At 41.6% G+C, this 22373-nt stretch overlaps 1 protein-coding gene and 1 long non-coding RNA gene across 2 annotated transcripts; one reads left to right on the top strand and one right to left on the bottom strand.

Annotated features, from left to right (window-relative positions):
• Positions 1-11251: 11251 nt before the first annotated feature.
• FOXL2 (forkhead box L2) lies at positions 11252-13658 on the bottom strand. Its single transcript, XM_048863981.2, has one exon. It carries the CDS (start codon positions 13271-13273, stop codon positions 12365-12367), a length of 909 nt encoding a protein of 302 aa, XP_048719938.2. The 5' UTR covers positions 13274-13658; the 3' UTR covers positions 11252-12364.
• Positions 13659-15998: 2340 nt separating this feature from the next.
• Positions 15999-19209, top strand: LOC142073276 (uncharacterized). The gene is made up of 2 exons (XR_012670080.1): positions 15999-16265; positions 17759-19209. It is a non-coding gene; the product is annotated as an uncharacterized LOC142073276 (long non-coding RNA).
• The last annotated feature ends 3164 nt before the right edge of the window (positions 19210-22373 follow it).

Genomic DNA, 22373 nt, shown 5'->3' with positions numbered 1-22373 from the left:
GCAACCAAAATAGAAACGCTCTGATGTTCTCACACACAGAGACCTGCAGCTAAAGGAAGAGCGGAGTGAAAGGCTGCTGGATTTTCAGAGACGATTTAGAGCAAATGATAGCAAGGGTAAAATCCTGCAGCTTCATCCAGGCAAAACTTCTCCTGGTTTCAATGGCAGTTTACCTTGGCTGGAACAGCGAGACTGGACTCTGGGGTGTAATTTTTAAACCGAGACAAATTCTGTGTGTAAGAGAAGGTCAGATCCCTCACGGTGCACTGAATAACTGAGAGAATAAATCCTTCTTTTTCTGGCTACACGACTGTAAGTCACCAGCCTTATTTATATTTGTCAAAATACTAGTTGAATTGCTTGCACGTTTGCACAGATACAGAAGTTCACTTCATTTCTTAAATATCAGTCCCTTGCAGTAAGGGGGGAAAATTGACATACTGTGCAAGCGATTTGTCAGCCATTCCCTTAATTTAGTTGTGACATCAAATCAAAATGAACCAATCGGGAGTTACTGTCAGATTAATATGAGGGGGAAATTTCAGGATTTATGAGGTAGTCCTAAACGCCCCGATCCTGCAACTTTTGCATATCTAAACCATCTTTAATCGAGTATGACTTCACTATAAGATATACTCACATTATTAAGGCTTACAAGATTGATCCAAAGCTGCCACATTTGGGAGAGTGGAGAAACGCTGCAAGAGCTCGAATAACCTAAAATATGCGGTTTGCTCCCGATCCTGCTCAAACAAAAATCCTATTGAAGTCAATGGGCCTGCTTCCGTTCCCACTGGTTTGCCTGAGTAATAACTGGAGGCTCAAAGCCTTCGTTTGTATTGTTACCACAAGGAAGTTCTTCAGAAACTGCCAAACGTCTCCTCAATCGCCTACGTTTATGTAACAGTGTATTAAAAGTCCTTATACAATAGTTTTAAAAAAAATCTCCACTGGCTGTTGATGAGAGAGGTTTCCTCAATTAATTATATTTGTAAAGGCTATTTAGAGCATTAAATCAGATTTAAACAGAGGATGGATCACCGTGGGGGTGAACTAAAGGATCAAATCCCTCAACTGTTTTCAGGTCAGGTAGGGAGGCCAAAGAGACAAAGGAACAGAGATTTCTGTGCAGCTGCTGCAGCCAGCCCAGACCTTCAAAAAGCCGGGGTGCTGGATCTAGGCAGGAATAATGTGCCGAAAGCAGGATCAGGCCCCGAGCCCGGCTTCTCCAAACCACACCTGCATCTGCCTACACTATCAATAAAGTGCGACTTGCTGTCATTCCCTCAACCCTCCTCCCACAGAATCCGATCTAAATACTACAGCCTGAAGTTATTAGTAAATTCAATTTCGGATGCACCCACCGGAGCACTGAGTCACTGATGGCAAATATATAACGCCAATGTGTCAGCAGGTAATCATGAGCTAAGATCTCTCCCTGCTCCCAATCCTTCTTGATTTTTTCCAGAGAGGTGCTGATCCTACAACATCTTAATCCTCACTCAAACGAGTAATTCCATCAGTCTCCTATTGACTTCCATGGGGCTACTCGCCTGAATTAAGATTACTCATCTGAGTACAAAGTTGCAGGCTTAGACATTTGGGGCACGATCCTTGGATGCACTGCCCTGAACTGAGGGGTGCTCAACACCTCCCAGGATCGAGTCGTCAGGGCCCAATCCTCCCATAGGACAAACTCCCCTTTGACTTCAGAGCGAATTTGGGGTTCGTGTGTCCTATGAGAGATTCAGACCCTTCGTTAAGAAGCGAAGATATTTATATGCTTTGGCCAAGCTGGGATGGAGAAAATAAATTATTTCATATCGTTTGAATGCTACACAGATCAGCAAAGGCTGAGATTCCTTAGGAACCACCTCCGGGTCTCCCTTGCTGTCACAGTCTACTTTGAAAACGTTCACCTTTTAATGCTACAAACTCATAATCAATTGCTTTAACAATCCATCTGTGATTTGACTACCCTAGCGGTCCAGAGCTTGTGATCAGAATGTAGACAGAAATTGTGTGTGTGTGTGTGAGAGAGAGAGAGAATGGTGACATCTGGTTCAATATTTTAAATGATTACTCAAAAAGAAAAGGAGTACTTGTAGCACCTTAGAGACTAACCAATTTATTTGAGCATGAGCTTTCGTGAGCTACAGCTCACTTCATCAGTTACATCTGATAAATTGGTTAGTCTCTAAGGTGCTACAAGTGCTCCTTTTCTTTTTGCGAATACAGACTAACACGGCTGTTACTCTGAAACCAATGATTACTCAGTCTTCTAACAAGTCGTTTTCCAGAGAAGCAAGGATCCGATTCTGCAGTTCCCAGGCAGTCAGAGCTCCCATTGACTCCCTGAAGTGCATGCAGTCCATTTGAATTTCCACTGATGATTGGTGCAAAAATGAGACTTGATATTTAAAATATTAACGCAGTCGCGACTGTAGTCCTGTCTAGTTCGGATCTGGCAGGGATTGCAGCCTGACAAACGAATGTTAAAATCAAAGGCACCAGTCAAGGAGCACGGCTGTTTACAAAACACCGTTGCACACGTGTCTAACGTCATAGTTAATTGCTTGCTACAAAACAAGTTTATCTGGTCATTACAAACATATGTGGTCAAACAACAACATCGGATCTTGGAAGCTAACGCTACCCAGGGTGAAGTGTCATTCCCTGAAATGACAGACAGAGACTGCAGTGGGAGCCATGCCTGAGCAAGGACAGCAGGATGGGGTTTCTAGTCTGCAGGGGGACTCAGTTACTCTCTATTTAGTAGATAGAAGCTTCAGGTTCAGAGTTAAACAGATTGAGAGCAAAATCCAATTATCTTTTTCAGATCTCCTAAAGCTTCCAGCTTCCTACCCAGAAACCTCAACACAGTCCTTGCACCAAATTATATTTAGATAGGGGTCTGCGGCTCATAAAGAATCCTGTTCCCATTGAAGTCAGTGGGAATTTTTGTTAGTGTCTAGGGGGAACAGGATTTATTTGAAAATAACGTTCTGGTCATGCGGAGCTTTAAAACCGGGCAACTTCGTATGGTTTTACGATATTTTACTTCGGAACACTTCCCTTGCTGAAAATGGATCATAGGTTGGCAGGTCTGTTAGAAATCACAGACAAAGCTGTACATTAGTACTGGTCGTCAATTGGCGTTTTGCTTGAGTAAAGACTGCAGGGATCTATCTGCTCTTAACTGAAGAGTTCAAGTAAAGAGGATCAGATCTACAATACTAACTAGGTTAGTCAGATAGGTGAACACCCCAGAAAGATCTCGCCGCCAACCCCAAAGCGGATTGTATTTTTTCCCGTTGCTTACTCAGTTTTGACTGGTGGCTCACTTTGTTTTATTAACCACCGTCAAGAAAAAGTTTCAAACGGGAATTACAGCTTTTCCTTTCTCGCACTCTGCCTTTCACAGGAAAGCTTGAGTGTTATTTCCTTGCGTGACTAACCCCCACGCCAGCACTCCCGTTTTCATAGTGCACAAAGCCCTGATGCCCCGGTGTGATATGTGTGTACATTGTTTACAGCCCTCTATCAGACAACCTCGATATCTCGGCGATCTATTAGTCCTGTAGTACATTTTCTCCTACCTTGTTTTGAAAAAAAAAAAAAGCGTTACAATAATAATTCACGGTTCCGAAAATTTGCAAACGTGGGGCTCACCTTAAACATGTCCCCTCGGTTTAATTTGTCCCGCGAAGATTTACATTTGTTATAAGAGCAAGGAGCAACTGCTGGTATTTAAATTGAGGGTTGTGATAAGCAAAAGGGAAAGGGGGCATTGTCGCAGTGAACTGTAACACGGTGAATTATTTAATAAACTGAAAATGTTTACTTTCAGTTGCGACCTCTGTTTATAAAATATAGAAAATGATAATGAAAACAACCTGTACCAGGAATGGCAGCATGTAAATTCCCACAAGAATCTTAGCGCTGGGAGTGGAAATGGATTTACTGTAAATTCGAAGTGACTCAGAGCGACAAAGCGGTATTAGGAGGCAGACTCCATCCTTTAGCCATAAGCCGATCGGAACCTATTTTTGTTAGAATCGAGTTTGGGGACTGAGAAACTGCAACTGATCAGATTCTATTGAGGGCGGCGGAGAGAGATGTAATTAAGTGTAAAAACAAACTTCTGCATAAATAGCTTCCAAAGGTGGGAATAATTAGCTCAGTAATTTAAAAATAGCAGGAAAGATTGTTTTAAGTCTAACGTGTAACATCTCCTCCAGATACTGTATCAGCTATCAAGTATCTAAATACATTACAGATGGGACATTCACTGGCATCTGAAGGATTCTTGGCCAGAACTGCATATACATTAAACACAAAGACGCTGGAGTGAGGATGATGATGTACTACAAACCACACACAAATCAGGAAATTCACAGTTAAGGCTGACACTCCATCCTTATTTAACCCCCTTGGCGGTGGGGGGGAGCAAAAGGACAAAAGGACATCGTGTCAGGCTTAACTTAGAATTTCCTGGCTTTTTGTTTTTTCTTCATGTCTCAGCCACTTACATGTAGGTGTTTTTTTTTATTTAATTCTCTTTTTTACAGTAGTTTAAAAAGAGAAACAAACAAACAGAAACAGACTTCCCCGAAGCCAGGATAGCTCCAGCTGTCTCAGGTAATTACACATTTGGGGAAACGTTAATAGATTTTAAGGCCCGAAGGAACCAGTATGATCATCTAGCTTTCTAGCCTGACCTACTGCAGAACACGGGCCAAAGAAATCACACAGTGATTCCTGCATCATGAGCCTGAATTCTGGCTGAACCAGAGGATATATTTTTGAAAGGTGTCTCATATAGAACATGAACCCAGTAGATTAGAACCAAGCTAAGTCAATTGAATACCCACACACTACAAAGCAAAATAGCTGGTTTACTGGTCCATATTTGGGGACCAGATATGCATTCCCTTCTAGTCCTTTGTGACACTGACTCCGATACACACAGCAAGGCTTGTATTCTTCATTAAGAGCTTTATGTAGGAATGCGCACGTGCTTAACCCTATCTGACTATGACAAAGGCCATGCAAGATACGTTTTCAACTTTTGGGCAGTTTCAGGTATTTCTTTATAAATACCAGAAGCACCCAAGCTGCATGTTGTGCTTCCAATTTCAGGGAAACAAAAACAAGCACACAAAAGGAAAGCCCCCTTGTTTTGAGAGTCACAAAACGCCTCCCCTCCCTATCATGGAATATTCCTTTTTCTGGGAACAGACTCTGCAGGTTTTTACCAAGGCAAAATCTCCGTGTTAATGGGAAACCTGCCCGAGTAAGGACCGCAGAATCGAACGCTTTGCTCACTTCTGAAATGAAAAAAAAAAAGTTCTTGCAAATCTTAAAATAAGAACAATTCTGACGCTGAGCCTTTGACCAGCTACAGAGAGGAGGGACTCAATACAGTCACATTTAAAGCCAGACTTTGAATACATTGTTTTTAAAGAAGGGCACAAACCACCTTTACAGAAGCAAGCGTGAACACCTCTCTGCTATGCGCGGCTGTGCTAGATCACAACGCTAGTAGTATTCACCGTTCTTTATTTAACGAGAAAAACGCCAGCATATGTTATATCTTGAACAGTGATATTTTTAATCATCTGTCGTCATTTTAGATAGGTAATCTTGGAAGAAAACTACCACAAAAGATTCTCTCGTGTAAAACTCTGGTTTCTAATATTTCCAGGGTTTAATATAAGAACTCAGACCTGTTCCAGGGTTTAATATAAGAACTCTATTAGAATATACATTTCGGGTTTACTTTAAAATTGAAAATCGTATCGACATTTCAAAGGAAACAATCATTCAATATTTAAAATATCGATCAAGGACTGATTAGGGCCAGCTGAATGGGCCAAAGAGCAGTTGGTGTAATACCAAGCATTTTTATTGCATCTCTCATAGTTTAATGAACAAGCAAGCAAACAAACAGGATTGATGGATTTTCGGATTTTCAATCCAATGCTTGATTTCAGGGCTCAGCAGAAGCTGGGTATTTTAAAACAACAAGCACAACATTAATGTAAAAAGAAAAGGAGGACTTGTGGCACCTTAGAGACTAACACATTTATTTCTTTTGCAGATACAGACTAACACGGCTGCTACTCTGAAACCTAACATTAATGTACTGTACTAAGCTATCTATGCCTTGGACTGTTTTGTCTTGCGATTACTGAAGCTAGTTTTGCAGTTATCCGATCCTAACCTGCCCTACAGTATTAACACGCTAGGTTAGGACTAGCGTGAGTAAGTAAAACAAAAAACCTCACGTGATAATCCAACAGATTCTCATTAGGGTATGTTGGTGGAATACCTCCTGGCTATCCGTTATTTGGCTTACGAAAGACTAATTATAGATGTCCCACTAACAAACAGCTCCTTATCCATCTAGCGTCTCCCGTTCACAACAGTAAATGAAATCTATGCAAAGCCACTGCACTGGTTAGTTAAAACGATCTCACCACCATAATACCTAGCCATACCCTATCAGCAGCTTTAAAAGCAGAACTCTTCAAAAGAGATGCGGAGGATCTGGGTCCAAATTGAAGCCAGGATCTGGCCACTAGCGTGGGGCAAAAAGAAGATACTGACACATTAATATTCTATAATAACGATACATGAAAAACTGCATGAATAATCATGAAATCACCTGACCCAGATTTTATCCGTATCTGGCATGACAATGCCGTTCAGCTGCTGTTTCAACCAGTAATAATTCATCTATTCCTAGCCAGTTTTTCTTCTTCTAGAAGAAGTAATCGAATTATGATATTCCCCTTTATTTCAATATTTTTGTAACGGTTTACTACGTCATTTTGTCTATAAAATCTAGATCCTCCCCCACAAAAATACTTCAAATTGCATGAGGAAAAACTAAGACACTAAAAAAGAAGAACAAAATATTAAAATGCGATGTCTAGGTCTTTTACACATCACCCAACTACAGTTTTAATAATTTATAATTTAATAATGTGCCATCGTTATTCTGATTAATTTGTAGAAATCTGCTCACAAAACGTAGCGCTCAAACAAACAATAAATAGGCGGAAATCAGAGATACCTCGTGTTTTGCTGAGAGTAATAAACTCTCCCGCGTTAGGAGACTGATCCAAAACCAATCCAAGTCAAAGGCGAGACCCTCCATTGGCTTCAATGGACTTTGGATCAGGTCCTTTAAATCCACAGAGGAAACTACGGTGAACACTCACTTCACCTTCAGATTAAGCTCTAAACAAATGCAGCCACGAGAAGGAAAGGGACAGTTAATACATCTTAGGTATGTTGCAAATGCACATATCTGTGTGTGTGACAGAGAGAGACACAAACACAGTGACAGCCAGCGCTACTGTCCGGATCTATACCGTCCACGTTAACCCCGGGGACCTGTAAGAGACACAGACAACACTTTGCTTCGTTTCCTTTTTTCCCCTCCAGATTTGCATCCTGATTTTCCTACAGTCCAGTCCTAGGAAGAGCCCATGAGACTTCACCCATCTATGTACTTACAGTAGTTTCCTAAGTACCTAGGACGGCCACTTACAATATTTCACTACCGACTCAATAAATCTACGCTCCTACCCGTAAAGAAATGGAGTTTTTTCAAACTCTCCTCTCATCTGTATTTGTCATAATATTTTTGTCCTCAGCTGTGATAAAATACTGGGGGTTGCTATCTGCAACCACTGGAGTGAAAACTTACATTAGGTCAAAACAAAAAGAAACAAAAATAGTCTCTGCAACTTAAAAATCGACGGCACGATCTAAAGCTCATGGAGCTCAAAAGAAAAGTCTCCTACTGACTTCAATAGGCGTTGGATCGGGCCCACTAAAGGTAAATTGAACACACTATGGCAAATGAAGACACTATGGTAAAGGCTGCACAGAGTGTAATGAAAACATTCAGACGTGCTTATGCACTAAATAATATTTCCTCTAGGCGATTAGTTTTTAATGGTCCCTTTCCCCCCTCTGTCAAAAGTGAAAAGGCTCGAACAAAAATAAATGGGATGAACGCAGATGGTCTCACAATGCATTATGAAACGTGGGCCTGATTCTGCAGTCGCTCGCCAGGCTGAGCTCCCATTGGCGGCAAAGGGAGTTTAGTTTGAGTGGGAAAAGCAGGATCAAGCACCTAATCTACTAATCCAATCCCAGCCCCAGCAGCGATAGGCAGAACATTTGGGTTAGAAATTTCACCCTAATAAGAGTGTGTCCGGAATATACTACCAAATAAAATTTGGTTATGGCGGAATTTTTAGTCCCCAGCGAAGGTGACTTGTGTGCGTTTTACAAGGTGAAAAGGCATTTTAGTGAAGGCCACTTTGAAAGAGAAAAAGCTGATGACTGAAGGATGTAAATCTCATTTTTAGATCAAGGTCAGTGTCATTTTAAAGAGATGGAAGCATAGAATATTGGCTACAATTTGTTCCAACCCTTACAAGTATTCCCTAATACCCCCTTCATTGTTCCTGGGCCAATTGACATCAGTGAAGTTACACCAAAGGATATTCCCCCCCACCACCTTTTATCTTCGTGTGTGTATGTGTGTGTGTGTAATATGATATGCTATATTCAAGATCCACATAATATGCTATATTCAAGATGACTGCAAGGACTTTCCTAGCTTGAGGCATCCTTTGGCCTAATTTGGGACTAAAACAGTGCAGGTGGTTGCTTAATCCTAAAAACATTTCATTGGCAAGGCTTTGCAGCCATTACTCTGCCACAAACAAGAAAAGGGTAGGCTTGGATATAAGCAGTAATCTATCAAATGGAGCATTCAACGAGATACTATTCAGATACTCAGGCCTCTGCTGATTGTATTCATCTTGATTTCTCCACACACACGAGGAGCACCAAAACCACAGGAATTTACAGTTGCACATACGCTGTGCGTGTGCCGTCTATATCGAGGCTTCTTTGGGCATTGAGGTTTGGATGCGTCAAGAATGCAGGGCTGGCCTCTTCCTGTGCATCTGATAACAGATCTCGGATGCAGGGGCGAGCGTTATTTTGTAAGAGACATTGTTAATAATGGTAGACTGCCAGTCTTTGCTGACAGGGGAAACTACCCTCTGAACGCCTGACAGTGGAATGTTATCAAGGGGCTTATTTTAGGTGGAAGCAAAGTTTTCTGAAAATAAAGGAAAAGCTCTGTTTCTGTATTAAGAGCTGCATATTTATCCCCCCGCAGTCTGCAAAGGCCCATGGACAAAATGGAAGGGCATTACACAGAGAGGAAACTGCATCACAGGACTGATTTTAAGGAAGATTAGGAAGCCCTTGTAATCAGAGTGTCTCTTTTGGACATCGTTGCAAGAGTCAGAAATGCCATTCAAAGCAATGCTACGTGTTAGCAAGCCACGAGTAGGCTAAACGGAACTCAGGAATTGGGAACTTCGGCATATGTCAGCCCTCTTATTTGTTTCTGAAATTTCAGTCGGTGCTAGGCTTTCTTCCAGCTCGGTCCCCAATAATGTAGTTTTGGGACATACCTTCATAATTTGTCACACTCCAACCCTCACTAGTTTAAAATTGCACACATATAATAAAATAATAATTTATACGTATGTTCTGTTGTGAAATTGTATCTAATTATAGGAATCTCTTATAACTTAACCTTGACCTGTTTAGTATAAGGATTATTACAGCATTTCTGCGTGCAGTCAAACTTTCAGTCGGGGTTGGGTTGGGTTTTTTTTTTTCCCCCGACCAAGAAAGGAGAGGATTTTGAAAACACCTAGCTTTTAAAAACAAACTGTAGGTTTTAAAACGAGGGTAGTCACTAACACAAACAAGCCAGGTTAAGGACACTTTTCTGTCGCCCTGATTTACCTATCTACATTATTCCTTTCGTGCTAAGGAGATCCCATTACATTGGAAAGGGGAGAGAGGGAGGGACCCCATTACTACAGGTAGGAATAACAGATCTAATAAACCAATGACAAAACTAACTTCCTATATCTTCACTGCACTATGCATTCATGGTCCTTCATTAATTAGAAATCGATGGGAAGTAACTTTATCCTGCTCAAGAATTTCTTTGCTCAGTCTCCATTTAACTCTCAAGAATATATTGTATAACCAAGGAAGGTGTCTGTCACCAGCAAGTACAGACAGATTTTAAAGCAAAGTCAAGGCCCAGAAACAGCTGCTAACATAACCACCAACATCGTAGAGTAAATACTATAGAGTCAGGTTGCGAGAACAAATAAAATTCGGATGCCTGGGGTTACAAAAAAGGATGCACTGCCACCTTATAACATTTTGAGTAATGCAGCTGCCACAGCAGATAATATTATTTGCATTACTGAATTGCTGTTTAGATGCTTTCTAAGTCACAACAAACAGCGGGCATGTAAAGAATGCACAGTATTTTAAAGAGGATATGCTTTCCAAGTACCTTCCAATAACAAAACAATTCTGACACGTCTCCAGAATAATTTAATAGCTTTTTGAATTGTTATGTTTATCAGTTATGCAAGCAGTGTAGTTTTCCTTCATGGAATGGGTACCTTTAGCAGAAGAGGAAGGAGTCAAACTGGGGTTCGAACTTGTTATTGGTTTAATCCAAATAGCACAGCTGTTTAGTCCCTACATTACCACAGCTGCAAAAGAGAACACGAAACCCGTATTATCTACCTCTGCAAATATGATCGCAGAAGAGCAGTGAAATCAAAGCAAGTGTTACTCTGTTTTGGTAGATAATTTGGAGTGGCTCAAAATGACTGGCTTTGTGAAAACATTATACCCTTTAAGGCCGGATCTGGCAATCATTACTCAGACAAAACTCCAAATGAAGCTAAAGAACTTTAGGTGGAGTTTTGTCTGCGTTAGGAGTGCAGGATCGGATTCTGGATATAGGAAAGAGACTAAAGTTTAATATTTCTGCATGACAACAACGAAAAGAAAGACTGCCTTCAGTATATTTTAAAAACAGAATTATTAAGTTTTGGCTGCTTAGAATATTTCAATTACTTAGACTTGGAATAAAAATATCAAGCGTGGGTAATCTGCATATAAACTGTATCTACTCTACACACATGTCTAGCTAGATGGGTATTTTTATACACTATGCTATATCTGATCACATCCCAATTTTTGCATTTTATATTAGAATGTTAGGAATCTCTGCAACTATTCAAGCCAATTAAATATTTTGCACTGAATCTCTCAATGAATTTGCATATCAGCAGTGGAGCACGCAGGACTGAAGGAAAATAAAACAATATTAAAAGAAAGAAAAAAATTTTATTGGAGTCTTTACAATGCTAGAAAATACAATAAAAGTGCTAGTTTACTCTAGAAAAGTTGGTCCCAAAAATGGTACTATGCCATAGTATCTATCAGCTTACATAAACATTTATAAAATCGCTATGAACTGGCCCCAATATTTATAAACATCTATGTTTTTCACATTAATCTATTTAAAGTCGGAGGACCAAAACTTTGTAAGAAAGATGCTGAGCAGTTAAACGCAGAACCTACCAAAGATTCCATTTGGGGCCAGGAGGTTTTTGGTCAAAAATATGAAGATAAAATTTAACTTTTATTTAATAATAATAATAATAATGCGCATGGAAAAAATCCCAATTATTATAGGAAACCGTCTTTTTTCTTATAATTTCAAAATATTATTTTAGACCTGTATAAAATTACTCTTAAGACCTCACAGGACATTTTCTACTTTAATATACATATATCTATATCACTGCCGGCATATTTCACAAGTTACTCTTGTTATTTTTTGTTTGTTTCAAATATCAACAGCATTGCTATGAAATGTAGGCATGTGTTCTGCTTTAAAAACAGTCCCCAAGTAAGTACTATTTTGACAGAAGGACAGAACTTTGAAGAAGTGCAATTCTTTCCAGACTATACAAGTCCTGTGATACACAGCGGATAGGCCTGTCCCAGCAACAAATCTACAATTAGCGGAGATCGAATTGGTGGTTTTTCTATTTCCCCCCTCAGTTTACTTTCCTGAACGCTCAAAAATAATAGTGCCAATTTACAAAGTGGAGCATAGGTTTGAGGACAAAACTGTATATTTTTAATGGCACGCTTTTTTTTTTTTTTTAAAGTCAGTCTCTCCCCCACCCCCCTTGTTATAAATCAGACAAACCGGCCATCGCTTGATAACCTTACACCCAAACAGGATCACACAGATCTCTCGCTGCAGCTAGAGGGTTTTTAAAGTTCAACACTTACACTGACTTCAACCAAACGCGGAGCAGGGCTTACATTTTCCCGCTGTACCCATTTTTGGCACAGAGAGCACTTTAGACAAATCCGCCACTACAGAGGAGAAACAAGAGACAGACAGACAGGAGGGCGGGGGTCTCTAGATGTCTATCCGGGAGTGCAAGGCGCTGTGTTTGCTGTCGTGGTCCCAATAGGAACAGTGCATCATGGAGAGCTCGGCGGGCTGGCGGGCGCAGGCGAACTGGAGGCCGGCTCCGTTGGGGGCCGGGGCGGCCGGCGGCGCGGGGCTGGCGGGGCTGAGCTGCTGCGGGTGGTGGTGGTGGTGGTGGCTCATGCCGTTGTAGGAGTTCACCATGCCGGGCAGGGCCATGCCCTGCACCCGGGAGTAGGGGCCGTAGGAGGCCGGGGCCGACAGTCCTTTCACGTTGACGGGGCTGACGTTGCCGCCGGCCAGCTGGCAGGAGGCGTAGGGCATGGGCGCGGGCGGCTGGGCCAGCGGCCACGAGTTGTTCATGAAGCCGGACTGCAGGTACTTGGGCGGGGAGAGGTAGCCGTAGCTGTCGCTGCTGAAGAGGGTCTTGCCCGGCTGGAAGTGGGTCGGGGGCGGCCTGAAGGGCCTCTTCATCCTCCGCCGCCGCCGGTAGTTGCCCTTCTCGAACATGTCCTCGCAGGCCGGGTCCAGCGTCCAGTAGTTGCCCTTGCGCTCGCCGCCCCCCTCGCGGGGCACCTTGATGAAGCACTCGTTGAGGCTCAGGTTGTGGCGGATGCTGTTCTGCCAGCCCTTCTTGTTCTTCTCGTAGAAGGGGAACTTGCTGATGATGTACTGGTAGATGCCGGACAGCGTGAGCCGCTTCTCCGCGCTCTCCCGGATGGCCATGGCGATCAGAGCCACGTAGGAGTAGGGGGGCTTCTGAGAGGGGTCCGGCTTCTCGGCCCCCTTCTCCGGACTCAGCTCGTCCTTGGCTCGCTCGGCCTCCTTGCTGGCGTTGGTGTCATGAGCCATCAGGGCTATGGGGTCCTCCTCGGGGTCCTGGTAGCTGGCCATCATGGCACCCAAGTCCACTCTTCTTCCCGGGGGAAAAGAACCAGCTTTCCTGCTTGCTGAGCTGTTTGAAGCCCAATCCCACGGGCAGAGGCTCAGAGTCAGTCCCTTCTTGGTATTGATTTGGATGAAACTTGCGCCCAGAGCCAGCTGATACTCAAAGCCCCTTTCCCTTAGGAGCTGGTAAAGTTTCTCTCTTAGCCCTGCCTGTTTTTCAAGAGGCAGCAAAGCGTCTCTGGCTCCGGAGGCTCAGATTTCCAATGCACTCAAGGACTTGCTCTTTTCTGATTTGTAAGTTCCGCTTTCGTCAGGAACCCTTTCTCCTATAGCGGGGGAGCCAGCGAGGCATGGTCGAGTTCATTTCTAATTCATAATTAAACCCCAGTGATTAGCCTTACTTAGCAAAAGGAGAGAAAGAGTGGGTATTAAACTGAAAAAAAAAATCAAATGGCCATGTATATTTAAATTAAACGTTCTCGATCTATTAACATGTTTCACATTCGATTTTTAAGAAGTCTTCTCGAAACTTTCTTCGCCACAGTTTTGAATAATTGTCTCAGCTGGAGATTTTGAGGAAGTCCTGATAGAGATGATCTCTCAGTGAAAGGTGGATAAATTATTACCCGGATGTCCAGTTAAGTGAGGGGGAAATGTTACAGTAACTTGAGGTTCTATCAGCAGTAAAAGGAAGCGTCCAAATTTCAGTGCAAACCTACCATGTTATTTGGGTTTGGCTGGCATAGGCATTCATTTTAGCACCAGGGAAATGAGCTCAAACATGCCTACTGTGCAGTAAGCTGCAAACTTCCTTCCACTCCCAGCCTAGAAACCGAATCCACCGCCCTACACTGAAATCAATAGCTGTAAGTGGGAACTGATTGTGATACAGGGTACTCTTTCCCCATTCTCAGATGTCTATGTCTACCTGTACATTTGCATTTATACTCACTAGAGTCTTGGCGCAGTGCCCAGATAACTGATTACAATCGGAAAAAAAAAGGTAAAAACAAACAAAAAACCCAACCCACACCTGTTAAAACTGGTACACAATAAAACGGGGCTCGGTTCTCGCAGCCCTTCCACACAAGAGTAAAAAACCGCTGAATTCAAAGAGTAAAGGCTGAAGAATCAGGTCCAGGAGCAGGGCTTTCTCCACCCAGAGCATACAAATGTGATCGAAAACAGACCGCGCTTGTTTACCTACAAACTTAAAGGGACACACAGATGAGCGAACAAAAGGAGGCTAGGAAGGGATTGAGGGGAGATTATAGGGTGGAATCTTTTCTGGGAGATATCCAGACTACAGAGTTGAACTGTTTTCCCCCGGTTAATTGGAATTTTCTATGTGCCTGTGACATTTTTATCTCCCTTTTTATCTTCAGGTAAAGCAACTGTGAGCAACAAGAAGGAAGCGTGTACTGGTCACCCTGCAGAAGCGTCTCAAAGGTATCGTACAAAAAATAGTCACGGTGGCTGATCCATTTGCAGTCGCACGAATGGAGGTGGATTACTTAAAACGTTATTTTGTGATGACTTGCAAGGAATTACTCGGTTCTAAGGAACAATGCACGAGGACTCGCCTGCTTGTTTTCTAAATTCGAGGCTCCTTGTTGCTCCTTCGCTGCCATTTTAAAGATCGAGCCGTCATGTATAGCTACAGCTACCTGTGTTTACAAACTTCGGCTCTCCGGAACCAATCCCTGAAAACTAGGTTGTCCAAAGAGTGTGCGCATCAGAATGCGAAGAACTGGTTAAAAATAAGTCTCCTAGCATTTTTATGCACATATTTAATCCCGGCTATGAGCTTCCTTTTAACTTAGAAAACAGTTCCCTTGCAGAATTTACTCGGGAAAAACTCGCGGTTTCTAGTGGGAGTTTCCCCGGAGTGCAGGATTAGTGAGCCCTACACTTAACTATCTCGTAGCTTCCCCCAATTAAGGCAGGCTCAGGATGCTACGGAGCATCTTTCTGTATACCCGCAGCGTTCCCTTTCTTGAACAGCAGACACGAAGCGGAGTCACTGCAAAGCTCCGCTTCCCTCCAGCCCCCGCGGGCTTGGCACATCATTTTTCGTAATCACATTTGTACCCAGGAGGATTGCAGTTCTTCAAGAGCGTATATTCCTGCAAGCGTCTAATGTCTAGCTCCTGATATATTTCATCATTACATCCATAGAAATGTTTATCTGCATCTTTAGATTTCTCTGTACTCACCTACGTAGACCGTCGTACATGTACACACACCCTTGTGTATGCTGCCATTCATAATATAGACACACGAATGCCAGTCTATGTACAGATACATTTAAAAAGCTCAGAACAACATTTCAATACGAGTATAAAACATTCAGTATATATACCCAAATGATATTACACATTTTCAGGAAAACATATGATCTTTAAGAACTGTAATCCTGCTGGGTACATATTCGGTTACGAAAAATAATGACATAATCTATTTACATAAATATAAATATATATACATATAAGAAGAATGTATATCTTACATGTGTATATTTTATATCTACATTATACACACACGGCTTTTCTCGAACGCCGATGTGTAGTTAATATAGAGAAATAACATCAGCGATTCATTTCCTAATTAATTGCCCACATGCATCGTCCCAGTAAACAAGCCAAGCTTCTCCATTAGGTTAAAACACGAACATTCTTTGTATCCAAGGGAAAACGAAGCTGGGAGACAGCTGTGCATTCGGAGCACTTAGGTTTGCTGCATGGGGATTCTGTGTTCACTCGTAGGGGTCTCTTCATTTCTGTGGTGTTTGGGCTATCTGTTTCTTCTGACCACCCATGCAGGTCTGCTTGTTCTTCCTCGCAGGCATTCCCGCAGCCAGAGCTGGTGCAGGTGTAACAGCATTGTTCTGTGTGTCATCACCTCCTCCACATTGCAGATTCCTCCCCTTTCTGCTCTTAAACTGGGCGCACGGCTCTGCTAAAGGATTCACTCTGTGGAAGAGGAAACTCTGCTATCCTAGGTATTTCTTTTGTGACAGCCTCACCGAGTGGGATTTAAGATCAAACCGAGCGGTAGACTCCTAGCACAGAGGTAGGAAATGTAGAGCAGGTTTCGGTAGCAGAGAAGGTGAATATATTGTGTTCTGCCCAGAATATTTGCCTGCACCCTGGCAATTAAATGTTGCTATTAAACCAAGGCACGAGGACAGAACAGAAATTATTTGTTTGGTGCTGTTCACTCAAATCTCACCAATGTCAAGTAGAGCCTACCGGAGACAAAACCATGGTAATAAGTGAGTCGTCCAGCTTTTTTCCTGGACATGTTAACGCTATAATTAACCGAGATCTAAAATATTAGAGGCTTTTCGGTGATTGCTAGGAATGGGTCCATTCTGACTACACAAGATTAATGTAAGTAACACAGAGGCTTGCTACACCATTGACATTTAAACAGGGAGGTTCAGTATGGAGTTCTGCCTAAGCGATCAATGTCATGTCTCAGAGAGCACAGAACTTGAGTTTGAACATTCGTATGTTTGTTTCAGTGTCAAGTGAATTAACGATGATCACAGATAGCCAGTTTCTTTACATTGTCACTTTCCAAGCCCTGTGCAATTGTAATAAACTCAGACAAAACAAATGAAGAAATACACAGAGCAATTTCCCTGGGCAAAGTTCAAGGTCTACAGGGTGTAAATATCCGGGGGGGGGGGGGAAGGAGAGGAGAGATTGAAGGCAATTTATATACTGAAATATTTGCAAGGACCTGATTCCGCTCCTTTAGAGCGAGTGGCAAAATTTCCATAGACTTCAATGGAAGGATCTGGCCTCAGTTCCGTGTATCTTTAAATTATATTACTGAGGATCAGATCTTCATTGTAAGGTGTAGAGCACTGGAACGATATTGATAAATTCCCTCCTAGAATGAAGCCACAATTCAGAAAACGGTGAAAAGGAAAATCACTTTTATTTAAATAACCCTGTCTCAAGGAAATATTACTTACTTTCAGTCATAAGGATTGACAGAGACTGATTTATTCTGGTGAGAAAATGTGTTATATCATATTTGACCTGGATCAGGATATTAAGATAAAATCTGGTGTAAATTTAAAAAGAATCTGACACACGATGACAATCAAAGCAATTCGCAATAATCGTTTTTTAAAAAGACTTTCTGGTTTTCCTGTAGAGTTTTTAAAATATTCTAACTGTTCAGAGATGCTAAGAAGTCGCAAGCAAGGAATCGATTTATTTGATGGTTTATGCAAAACACAAGACTTTAAACCCTTCAGCCTGGGGAATTACAATCCGCTGACAGGCAATGTAGCCAATCACAATGCGTCCATTTTAAATAAAAACGCTTTCTTGTATCGTGGAAATTTGCACAGGCTGTGTCTCTGCATTACAAGGAAATTCTTAAATACAGACAAATGCAGCGCAATTAATAATTGTGCCCTGAATTGGTTCTAAATATCTATTTTCTTTTCTCCTAATCTGGAACGCAAACCACAAGACACTTGGAACGCCGAACAGGAGGGTACAAACTGCTGAAATTAACGCCAACCCCGCTTTTGATGGACAGCAACGGATTTAGTCTCTAAATAAAATGCACTGTATTTAACTTGGAAACCAGCGCTGAAAAGCGGCTTGCAAAAAGGCAGATGGAATGTATATTACATTAAAATCGGGTACCGCTGTTTTTAATAGACAATCGACTATATCAAAGCGATTTTTGCTGAAGTCTTGCAGAACAGTTCCTGCAGTTCACTAACACAAGGGTAAAAAGGCAACACAACATTGCCATTGATTGTAATAAACATAGCGGTGAATGTAAGCAAAGAGCGAAGAGGTCACTTTAATACTAAGATTTCAACCTGGATACTTTATCGATCTGATGAATTACATTACTTCTGATGTTACAGAATCAGAGCTTAAATACCAACAGAATGTATTCTAATGATCACACACAGATGTGTATATACAATGTACGTATATGATGACTGACATATTCTTGGCGCCCTGCAACTACTGGTAAACATATAACACAAGATACCAGCACAGAATTTAATATTAAACCAATGCAGAATAAATTGAATAGTAATAACAATCAGCTAAACCAAGCTATGCTCTTTTTTATATACTCACCACTGTATACAGAGCAGAACGGATGTCTATATGGATTTTTTTAAAAGCATCCAGTGAAAAACTATAATTTCACTTTTTGGACGTTCTTTTTAAGTAATCCCTCTCAATAGTCCACGTTAGAATTATTCTGCCCCATCAAGACAGAACGAAATGAGATGCATGTAAGCAAAGAGAATGACTCCCTAAGATCTGGAAAACTCTCTTATTGCTACTGGAACTGGGACAGGTTAAAAAGCCTGTTTGTTTATTTTCTAGACCCTAATCCGTTTATGTTGTCTTTCAGTGTCCCAGCTCAAAGGTATATATGCATGGTTAGCATGTGGAGTTTTAACTTTTACCAGGCACAGCATTAAGTAAACACACCTTTTGGGTTTGCTCTACTCTGAGGAGAAATAGGGGGTTACTATACAAGGTCTAACAGCAGAAAAGCCATGAATCTGTTTTAATATTAAATCGATGTAGTCTTTGCTGTTCAGGTCCTTTTCGTTGACAGAGCAGGGCCTGATCCTGTACTTCCTGAAGACAGCAGTAAAACTCTCACTGACTTCAAGATCAGACCCTCAAAGCTTTCTGCTTCCTGCCTTCATTCAGCTAAAAATGAGATTGCTTTCGAACACTGACCCCTACAAAGATGAAAAGAAAGGGAATGTGATTCGCATCCCCTCCAAATAGAACTGCCCTGATGTTTCAGGGCCTTAGAAACTTATTTCCTATTTTCAGCATAAATACTAAAGCACCAAGGCAATGAGAACTATCTTGTTACAATTGTAAGTATTTCTAGTCCTTCCCCCCAATAAAGATGTAATGCATTATTTTAAATCCCTGGATTATTTGTTCCAAAAACAATTGTAGAAAAAATAATATATGCATGTAAACATGACATTTTATGGGCTGTACTCTACCCTAAAAGTAATGAGAATCAAAGAAATATAATGTGGGAAATAAATGAAAGTATTTCTGGCATTAATAGAAGTTCATCAGTTTTAGATAAGTCTATTAAAATACATTTGAAACCCATTCTAAAAAGCTATTTTCTCTTGTCACATATAAGAAGTTGTCCCATATATGTAATCATACACACACAGACTCATATACACACACACATATACATAGAGACACACACATGCATAAACACTCACATATATACATACATGAGCTTATATAATACATACAAACTTCCTGGGCACATCAAGATATGCATGTAACAAAACTGAGTAACCATGTGATTCTATTGCTATAACCATTTCCCATCCTCACCCACTTTCCCTTATTGTTTGTTATTCTCTCCCCTTGTATCACATCTAAAATAAGGGCCTGAGTTTGGAAATACTTATTACCAGATACAGGCTAGCTACCAGGAATAATAGTCCCACAGCTTTAAATGGAACTACTCATGTAAGGACAGTTGCATGCATATGCATTTTCAGGATCAGGCCTTTCACCTGTAAACTCTGTGGCTAAGAGCTTTATTTAGTGACTTTTTATTTGTTCTGTAAGTCACCTCACACACTTGGGGGCCGTGCATAAACAACAATCCTGTATTCCTTGTACACCCAGAATTCCCACTGACCTCCCCTGACTCATTTTCTAGCATTTAATAAACCTCCTCTCTGGAATTATCTTACCTGATGTGTGACAGTAGCACAGAGACACATTCACATGGAAAGTGTCCTCTCCTGCGTGAATGAGTTTCACTGTCAAAAACTTGAGCAAAAGTGGGAGTATTCCACAGCCAGGGATTTAGTTTTTCCTCTATACTGTGAAGCTGAAAAGTCTAGCAGCTTCAAACTTGTTTTCACATGCTCCCAAATGTACAAGGATTTCTGCATTTACAGGAAGAAAACAAGCACTCCACAGGAACATGATGGCCATGCATCCATAACACAGGCTTCACAGGGAACAGAATCATTTTATTATGAACTGGACTGAAACATATAGAATGAAGGATAATTCAAGAGGACCCATGGGGAAATCACAAATGGGCTTGATTCTGTATTGATCCCAAAGGGAGTTTTTGGTGCAAGGAATGCAGGGTCAGGCAGATTCTAAAGACCACTGATTTCCCCTTGAATAAAGTCTAAACTCCAACATAAAGATGCTTTGCACGGTCCCATTTCATTTCGTGCATGTTGCTACTCCCACTGAAAACAATAGGTGTTTTGTCACTGATGTCAATGGGAACAGGATCACACCTTTTTCCTTCATACATTCCCACTCTTCTTTATTTCTGCTTCTTATCCCCTAGTCTGGGCTGAATTCTTCACCACAGCATATTCACGTTTAGAGCACTGGTCTATAAAAAATTGCATGTTTCACTTCACCATTTGGTAGTTTATTTCTTTCATCTGCAATCACAGCCTGACCCAAGGAAAGCTCTTGAACTCACACCATCAGTTACATGATGAAATGCAAATAGTTTCTTGTGGTATTAAATAGCAGCCCACAGCAGAGTTCAGGTTGGCTGTTATGGATTCACTAGTTCCAGCTCTGCAGGATAATCCTAGGTTACTGCCATCCTGCAGTCACTGGCCTACAGGAATGTTGCAAATAAAAACAAACAAGCTAGACTCTCCTTTTAGACAAAGTAGAAATCATGTCTGTTTAGGAAGTTGTAAAGGTTGCATGTATCAGAGTGTGACAACTTGAAAGGCAAGCTAATCTTTCTACTGCTTAGATATCATGCTCAGACATTTTTCTACAAAGAGTTTATCAAGTACTTGGTCCAAATAAAATAATCATAACAGCTCTCTGGTGTGGGGATCATCTTAAATCTACTAATTAATAATGTTTGACTATAGAATGAGATTCTACTGGGGTGGTACCTCCACTATTGTTATGACTGAGACCAGTCAATACGTCAAAACGCTCTAAAATCTACACGCTTATGTGAATTGTCTTGAAAATTTCTGTGCCCCATGGGGACCCTTGGAGAAGTGGTATACATTTAAGGTTGTTGGATCAAGGGATTCCTGTGATGCAGCCCCTCCAACAAAACTGATGTCCAAAATGTATGGTTTTTATTACTTTTTTTTTTTTTTTTTGCAAACACCTGACTCTTCAACTATAGGTCTGATCCCACCCAAACTCCTATCACCTGCTCTGTATTGATTTCAGCTAGTGTCCAGCACTTGGGGAAGCAATAGTTAAAAAGTTCATCAGGATAAAATTTGGATCTCCAGTGTGGCTTAAGCCAATCTGATGAGCTAGGAAAAGTAATTTACATATGTAGAGCAGGATGGGGACTCTATTTCAAGCCAGAGTGTTTGCTGACAGCCTGTTGTCAGGGTAAACAGGTGGCTCCAAGTGAGATGCTGTGGCCACCCAATCTGAGCACCACCCATGTCCTGTGAGCTTGTGTCCTGCCCCTGGCAGCTTTCTGAGAATGTTTATTGTGCAGATTAGCTGCTCTCTGCTTGCATTTTGCAGGGACACTCCTTGAGAAATTTTGCCCTGAGAGCAGAAATTCTTATTTAAGAGCCAATATTTCAATGGGCTCCAAAATCCATACTCACTCTGATTTTTTAAAAGAAATATTGCTATAATACCCGCAAGCTGAGTGAGATTTAATTGAAAATTAATATTCCACAATCGGGGCTAAGGTAGACTTTGGTGAAGGGAGGAGAACACCCATTGAGTTGAATAAGTCATTTCCCACCTCTCAGAGCTCTTGTGTCAGGCTGCATTCACCTTCATGGGGTTTCTGATTCACCTGAGAACATTCCATGGAAACTTCTCTGATGCAGAGGGTTGTTCGGAGCCCCTTCCCCCTGCACTAGTCTACACAGCTGTCCCTAAGGCAGGAAGTCCCAAACTTTTTGCTGGCACAACCCCATTTTAATGAAGTCCTTCCCGCTGGGACCCCAAACAGCATGGAGGATGCCATTCGGAAGAGCAAAATGGCATCCTCCACACAGTGTGACCTCGCACACACAATACATGGGAGGCCCGGCTTCATGGAGGAAGCCATTTTGTTCTACAAAATG

Source organism: Caretta caretta, chromosome 9, assembly GCF_965140235.1.
Source record: "Caretta caretta isolate rCarCar2 chromosome 9, rCarCar1.hap1, whole genome shotgun sequence".
In the NCBI taxonomy this organism is placed as follows: Eukaryota; Metazoa; Chordata; order Testudines; family Cheloniidae; genus Caretta; species Caretta caretta.
This window is presented reverse-complemented; position numbering and strand designations above follow the sequence as displayed.